The following is a 7,699-nucleotide window of genomic DNA, read 5'->3' on the forward strand; positions in this document are numbered from 1 at the left end:
TAGGGAAACTGATGCATGGGGAGGGCACAGCTGGCGTAGGGCTGAGCCTGGCCCGGAGCCCAGGTCCTGACTCTTAGCCCGTTGCTCTTCTAGGGGCCTCCTTGGCTCCTGCTACACCAGGGTGGGGAGAGAAACTCCCCTGGGGCCTTTGAAAAGCCTGGAACCCTCCTCCGCCGGAACAGGGGTCGTGCAGGACTCCTGGCCTGGGTGTCTCTGCACACCTGACTCCCCACACCGCGAGCCTGTTTCCCCACCTGTAACATGGCATAGTTTCGTGGTACCTGCCCAGGTGGCAAGAAGAGGGCAGTGCATGGAGGCCTGGCCCAGGGCTCCCTGGAGCAGGACAGAGGGGTGGTGACGAGCCCACGGCACCTGGCACAGCGTGCATGGGACCAAGTCACCAGCCAGCCGCCAGGAGGCTTCACTTCCAGCTGTGCTGCAGTGTGCACAGCGCTGGCGGGCGAACGAGCCCCAGCTGGGCACTAGTCCAGACACAGAAGTATGTGGCTCTGACCTTGCCCTTGGACTTGAAACTCAGAGGCAAGCAGGCCAAGCCAGCAGGAACCTGGCCTTGCATACCAGGGCAGCCCTCAGGACCACTGTTCGAAACAGACTGCATGGCTGAAGCCTGCTCCCCTCCCCTCCCCTCCCGCGGGAGCCTGCCCAGGGCCCTGCAGGTGGCTTTAGACGACAGAAGCATCTTCAAGGATTTGATCTGTCCACGGGCCAGGAGAATAAGACAGTGACCTAAGGATAGAGAAACCGGTCTTCCTTGGGTTTTCTGAAATGAAGTTTTTATTATGAGACAATTTTAAATTTACAGAAAAGTAGCAAAGACCGTCCGAGCTTTGCTGTAGGCTCCCCACTCAGTTTCCCTATTGTAACAACTTGGGCCTGCGTGGTTGATCTGTCATCGAGGCTAACTTTGGCACTTGGTATTAAACTCCACACTTTCCTCGGACCTCACCGGTTCCTCTGTTCCAGGATCCAACTCAGGTTCCCACATTGCATTTGGATGGAGAAGGAAAGGCATTCCAGGCAGGTGGAATGGCAGCGGCACAGGCTAGGAGCAGTGGCCCATTACCTACCCTGTCTGCCTGACAAGTAATGACTAGTTGGGAGGTGGCTAGAGGTGGGAGGCAAGCAGGGGGGAGGGAGGGGGGGTTGGGGCAGGGCGGGGGGGTGGGGTGCTGGTGGGCTGCAGGCCATGCTCCCAGGTGCAGAGGTCCTAGGCGCAGGGAGATGACAGGCTGGTGTGGGTTGCCAGGCAGTGCCCAGGACTGGAGCGCTAACTCTCAGCTCCACCAGTTACCTGCAAGGTGATACCACTTCCCTGCCCCGCTATTTTCTCAGCCATTACATGTATGGGAGATAAAATGAGACGCAGCAAAGTCACAGTAAATCCCCTAAAGCCAGCAATGAGCTAGGAAAAAAAAAAATCACATCATTTCTCTGAGCCCCAAGCTTGTCCTCAAGATGGAAAGGACGCACCCGCTTTTGGGCAGGAGGGCAAGTGCAGACTCTCTCCCTCCTGCCCAGAGCTTCCCTGCTCGCCGGAGCCAGGGGCTGCTGCGTCCTCGCGGTCCCCTCCCCAGGGACGCCAGGCCCTCTCCCGCTCCGGGCGGGGTGGGGACGGCCCTGAGCTTCCAAGAGCACAGCCCCGAGGTGACCTTGGCCGAGGCCTCGTACTGCCCCGTTGCAAAACAGAAAAATCACAGTGCAGAAGGCGGTGCTCCCCCATCCCCCTGCGCCGGGCCAGCGGGCCCAGTTCTACCAGGCGCCGGGCCCCACCGCGTCCACGTATCCCTGGCTTCCGGTGGTGCTTCCCAGAAGGTTACTCCCCTCCTCCCCAGCCAGGCATCGAGCCCCGCATCCACCCCCCCCAACCTCCTGCGGCCACCGGACCCGGGGCGGAGGGGAGGCACACGGAGCCCCACCCCCACTGTCGCGGCCAGGCCTGCCGCGGAGCTGCGGGCTCGCGGGGAGCCGGGGGTGGGGGTGGGGGACGGCGGCTGCCCCCTCCGCTCCCGCCCCGCCCCGGCCGCCCGCCACCGCCCCTTTGTTCCGCTGGCCAATCGGCGGCCTCCTTGACTAAATAAGGCGAGGAGCGCGCCCAGCGCCCCCAGTCCGTTACTTCCACCCCCGCCCGGCCGGTGACTCAGGGCCGGCGGCGGGCGGGGACGGGGCTGCCCGGGCCGCGGCTTCCCGGGCGGCGGGCGGGGCTCCCGCGGCGCCGAAATCGCCAAATATGGCCGCACCGCGCCGCGCGTGCCACCGCCCTCCGCCGCACACCTGCGGCCGCACCTTGTCGTTCCCACCTCCCCGCCCCCCCCGCCGGTGACACACCGCGGAAGAGGAAGTAGCGCCCGCCCCTCCCCCGCAGCCCGGCGCCGCGGGTCGGGGGGGGGTAGGGCCGGGCTCCCGGGCCCCGCCCCACTCACCTCCGCGACCCTGGGGCTGAGCGCCCGGCTTCCCGCGGACTGCAAGGTGCGGAGGGAGGCAGGGGGGCGGGGACAGAGGTCTGTGGGTGTCTGCTCCCTCCCCATCTGTTCCCAGAAGTGACTACCCCTTCAAGCACGCCAGACAAAGGAGTGCTAGGGGGAGCTGGAGTTGGAGGAGAGACAGGTGCCCCCCAGCCAGAGTCAGAGGCCTGAGTGGAATCGTGGAGTGGGCGGACACAGGACGTGGAGACCTTAGCACTTCCCACCTTCCCTGTGTCCCGTGTGTGACATTTTGGGAGCCCCAAGTGGAAGTCATCCTTACATCACGGACACCCCCACCTGGGGGTTGTCCTCAGGCCGTGATTGTGCCCACGGGCGCGAGTGGCCGCGAGTATGGATGGGTTTTACGGAGGCCCAGCCCGGGGTTCTCCCATAGGTGGGGCACACACCTGACGAACAGCAGCCCTACCCCTGAAAAGCCTGGGGAGTCGGGGACCCAGCTAGTCCTGGGGGCACGGGTGGCCACAGACAAGGCCATGGTGTCTGGGGCACTGCAGTCCACAGGTGAGCTGGGCAGCTGCTTTACCTTCTGGGCCCATCGTCCTCATCCACAGACGGCCACCAGCTCACCTTGCAGGGCTCTAGGGGAGGCTGGCCCCGCCCCCCACGGTCAGACACCTGCCCGGGTCAAGCTGAGCGCCCCGGAGACCTTGTGTTGAGTCCCTGGCCTCACTCGGCCCGGCCCCACCGCCACCACTCTCGGCCTGGTGCTCTTCCCCACGCCTCCTCTGACGTTTCATTCTGAGCACTTCCAAAAGCTTACAAATCAGCCCAAAGAAATCATAGTCTTTGGTTCCTCTCTGGGCATAACCAAAACACTGGCGCCAGCAGGTGCGGCTAGGACCCTGCTCGCGAGGCCTGGTCTTCCAGCTCGGGCTCCTGGGGAGAAGGGGACGCCCTGGACCCGGGAGGACACACAGCCCCAGGGCAGCCGGGCGGGGCCGGCCTGTTGGCGACCCGGGGTCGGGCAGCAGCGGGACGGCCTGGTCCCCCTCCCGCCCTGGCTCTCTCCAGTATCGTAAGCAGAGGGTGCCCACCAACTCTAGGGGAGAGTCGACCGTCCGCACAGTCAAAACGTCCTTTTCCCGCCTCAGTTTCCTTATGATGTGCCCAGAAGCTTAAAACAAAACAAAGCATGGCCCCGAACCCCGAGTAGAGCCCGCTCCTGGGGACAATCGGGCCTGCGGTTTGAGAGGCAGGAAGCGCCGGCGGCGGCTGGAACGAAGCCTCTGTCTCCGCACCGCCAGGGACCCCAGGCAGGGCGCCCCCTCCTCCGGCGGAGGGACCTGCGCGGTGGTTGGCCACGATGGGGGGACAGGCGGCTCCCAGCCCTCACCGCGGAGACGAGGTCACGACTCCTCGGGGCCGCGGGGCCCAGGGCGCCGCAAGGGCGACCGGCGGGGAACCCCCGCCCGCCCCTCCCCCAGCCCAGCGTCGGCCCGCGCAGCCCACGCTCTGAGGAGCCTCGGGGTGCAGCTCGCAGGGGGCGCGCGGGGGCAAGGCCCCCCACCCGTGGGGCCGGGCGGCGGGGACACACCCCGGCTTGGGGCGCGGCCGAGCCCTGGGCCAGGCAGTTTCGGGGTGCAGCCGGGCCCTCCCCCACAGCATAGCAGTCCCGGGGCGGGGCTGGCCAGTCGGACCCGCAGTCCGGCCCGCGACCCCCGGGGAACACCCGCCCGCCCTGCCCGCGCGCGGGGTCCGCAGCGGGGTCTCGCGCGCGGGGTCCGGAGCGCGCGGGGGCGGCGCGGGCGGGGCCGTTGGGGGCGGTGCGGGCGGGGGGCGGGGCCGGGCACGGGGCCCCACGTGTCCCGGCCGGGCGAGCCAATGGGCGCCCGGCGTTCGGAAAGATCGCCATATATGGACATGTTCTGGGGCCGCGCGCGCCGCCGGCCCGCGCGCGCGCCCCGCTTCGCTTAAATAGCGGCGGGGGAGGCCGCGCTCGGTCTCACTCGCCGCACCCGGCCCGCGCTCCGCGTCCTCCCGCAGCTCGTCCTTCGCGTCCACTGCCGCCGCCTCCACCGGTAAGAGCCCGGCCTGCGCGCCCCGGGCCCTGGTCCCCGCACCTGGTTGCGAGGCCCGCACCACGCCTCCTACCTGGGGGCCCGACCACACGGTGGCGGATCGGCGGGGCCGGGCCTGGGTGGGGTGGACGGCCGGTGCACGGCGGGCGTTGTTGGGGGGGGGGTGACTCGGGGCGGGGCCGGGCCGCAGTGCGGAGAGTCCCGGTCGCCCGCCGCCCGCGAGGGGGGGGGCGCCCCGAGAAAGGCCCGGGCCCGGCTCCGGGCGGTTACTCCCCTGCGGGGCTCGGGGGCGGCGGGGGGGGGGGGGGCGCGGCGGGCCCTCGGTGCCGGGGCTCGTCTGACCGGACGGGTCTCCACACAGACCGCCATGGAAGAGGAGATCGCCGCCCTGGTCATCGACAACGGCTCCGGCATGTGCAAGGCGGGCTTCGCTGGGGATGACGCCCCCCGGGCCGTGTTCCCGTCCATCGTCGGGCGACCCCGGCACCAGGGCGTGATGGTGGGCATGGGCCAGAAGGACTCCTACGTGGGCGACGAGGCCCAGAGCAAGCGGGGCATCCTGACCCTCAAGTACCCCATCGAGCACGGCATCGTCACCAACTGGGACGACATGGAGAAGATCTGGCACCACACCTTTTACAACGAACTGCGAGTGGCCCCCGAGGAGCACCCCGTGCTGCTGACCGAGGCCCCCCTGAACCCCAAGGCCAACCGCGAGAAGATGACCCAGGTAAGCGCTGCCCCATGCGACCACTGCCCACCTGTTTTCGTTAAGCCATGTTCTGCTCAGCTTTATTTTCTGAAATTCAAGTATTTCTTTCGATATTTTCAGGGTTCTGTTCCTCTCCTGGCATTTCCTCCCTGAAGTCTCAAGGTTTCTTATTTGTGTTTCTGCCTGCAACCTTTTCTTTTCTCTACACATCACATTTGCGGCATGCCAGCATGCAGTGTGTGAGCATGGGGTGGCTCCGAGTCCCTGCCTTTGACTAAGGAGCCCGTTGCCTTTTCTCCAGATCATGTTCGAGACCTTCAACACACCAGCCATGTACGTGGCCATCCAGGCTGTGTTGTCCCTGTACGCCTCTGGCCGCACCACTGGTATTGTCATGGACTCTGGGGACGGGGTCACCCACACTGTGCCCATCTACGAGGGGTACGCCCTGCCCCACGCCATCCTGCGTCTGGACCTGGCTGGCCGGGACCTGACGGACTACCTCATGAAGATCCTCACGGAGCGTGGCTACAGCTTCACCACCACCGCCGAGCGGGAAATCGTGCGTGACATCAAGGAGAAGCTGTGCTATGTCGCCCTGGATTTCGAGCAGGAGATGGCCACGGCTGCGTCGTCGTCCTCCCTGGAGAAGAGCTACGAGCTGCCCGACGGGCAGGTGATCACCATCGGCAACGAGCGGTTCCGCTGCCCGGAGGCTCTCTTCCAGCCTTCCTTCCTGGGTAGGTGTGGGGCAGTGGGGTGCCAGGGCTCCCACTGGGGCTGGGGAGGGCGGTGCTGTTTGTGGCCTCCATAGGGGCGGGTGCCCTCTAACGGAGAGCTTTGTCTTTTAGGTATGGAGTCCTGTGGCATCCACGAGACCACCTTCAACTCCATCATGAAGTGTGACGTGGACATCCGGAAGGACCTCTACGCCAACACGGTGCTGTCTGGCGGGACCACCATGTACCCCGGCATCGCCGACAGGATGCAGAAGGAGATCACAGCTCTGGCGCCCAGCACGATGAAGATCAAGGTGAGTCCAGGGCAGCTGTGCGCTGGGGGCTCCGAGGCCTTACCGTGAAGAGCACACCACAAGCTAACAGCCACGTTCTTGTTTTTACAGATCATTGCTCCTCCTGAGCGCAAGTACTCCGTGTGGATCGGGGGCTCCATCCTGGCTTCACTGTCCACCTTCCAGCAGATGTGGATCAGCAAGCAGGAGTATGACGAGTCAGGTCCCTCCATCGTCCACCGCAAATGCTTCTAAACGGACTGCGAGCAGATGCGTAGCATTTGCTGCATGAGTGAATTCCGGAGTATAAGTTTGCCCTGGCAAATGTATGCACCTCATGCTAGCCTCATGAAACTGGAATAAGCCTTTGAAAAGAAATTTGTCCTTGAAGCTTGTATCTGATATCAGCACTGGATTGTAGAACTTGTTGCTGATCTTGACCTTGTATCCAAGTTAACTGTTCCCTTGGTATGTGTTTAATACCCTGTACATATCTTTGATTTAAACCCTTAGCACATGCGGCTCGGTCAGTTCGTGGCTGAGGTGGAGAACACGTTGATGGAAGAGAAATCCATTGATTGGAGAATCTGCAAGACCGTGAGGCTCTTGATCTGTGCAGGGTATTAACGTCTAAGAGCTGCCTATTCCAGGATTTCTCTAGAGGCTGGCAAGAGTCCTGAATGAGTTGTCATTTCTGTCTTGCCGGTCTAACAGGGTTGGGAAGGTCCGAGCCTTAGGACCCACTTTTCCTTTCTTACCCGATGTTTTCCTGCCAGAACACCGTGGGTTGTTAATTGCCTTGAGTTGGAAAACGGTTTGCATTTACAACTGTAAATTTATTCATCCTTTTAATTTATGTAAGGTTTTTGTACACAATTCTCAATTCTTTAAGAGATGACAACAAATTTTGGTTTTCTACTGTCATGTGAGAACATTAGGCCCCAGCAACGCGTCATTGTGTGAGGAAATAAAAGTGCTGCAGTAAAGTGCGGTGGCTTCTGTTTGCGGGAGTGGAGGGGTGGGGCTGGAGGTAGAACTCCCTGTGGCTGAAGTTGGGGGACGGTGTGGATTCCTCAGGATGAAAAGTGATTATATTTTAAGAACCAGGTCTGGTGAACGGCCGGCACAGTTTGAGACCTGGGGGGCCCCTCCCATGGAGGAAGGTTTGTGTACAGGGACTCCTGTGCCTCTGCCCCGCCCTGAGCTGAAACTACAAGCCAGGGGAGTTCTCCAAACGACGGTTTGGGTACTTGGAAGGCTATGCTGCCAAGAAAAGTGCTTGAAGCCATACAGGGGTGGGTTCCCTCCGCATGCAGGTGGTTGTGGGACTTTGGGGTTCCTTTTCTTCCACAAGCTCAGTGGAGTGGCCATGAAAATGAAAGTTAATGAAATCACTGGGTTCCTGAACCAAAGGACTGGTCGTCAGTGGTGTGAACTTGACCAACTTGCCCCT

General features: G+C 63.2%; 1 protein-coding gene across 1 annotated transcript; it reads left to right on the forward strand.

The window, feature by feature from the left end:
• The first annotated feature begins 4,449 nt into the window (after positions 1 to 4,449).
• Positions 4,450 to 7,232, forward strand: ACTG1 (actin gamma 1). Its single transcript, XM_025859590.2, has 5 exons — positions 4,450 to 4,522; positions 4,884 to 5,252; positions 5,536 to 5,974; positions 6,086 to 6,267; positions 6,358 to 7,232. The coding sequence occupies exons 2-5, from the start codon at positions 4,890 to 4,892 to the stop codon at positions 6,499 to 6,501; spliced, it is 1,128 nt and encodes a 375-aa protein (XP_025715375.1). The 5' UTR covers positions 4,450 to 4,522; positions 4,884 to 4,889; the 3' UTR covers positions 6,502 to 7,232.
• Positions 7,233 to 7,699: the final 467 nt, after the last annotated feature.

This window comes from Callorhinus ursinus, unplaced genomic scaffold (genome assembly GCF_003265705.2).
Source record: "Callorhinus ursinus isolate GAN/ISIS: 27379988/994484 unplaced genomic scaffold, GSC_fseal_2.0 scaffold68, whole genome shotgun sequence".
Classification (NCBI taxonomy): domain Eukaryota; kingdom Metazoa; phylum Chordata; class Mammalia; order Carnivora; family Otariidae; genus Callorhinus; species Callorhinus ursinus.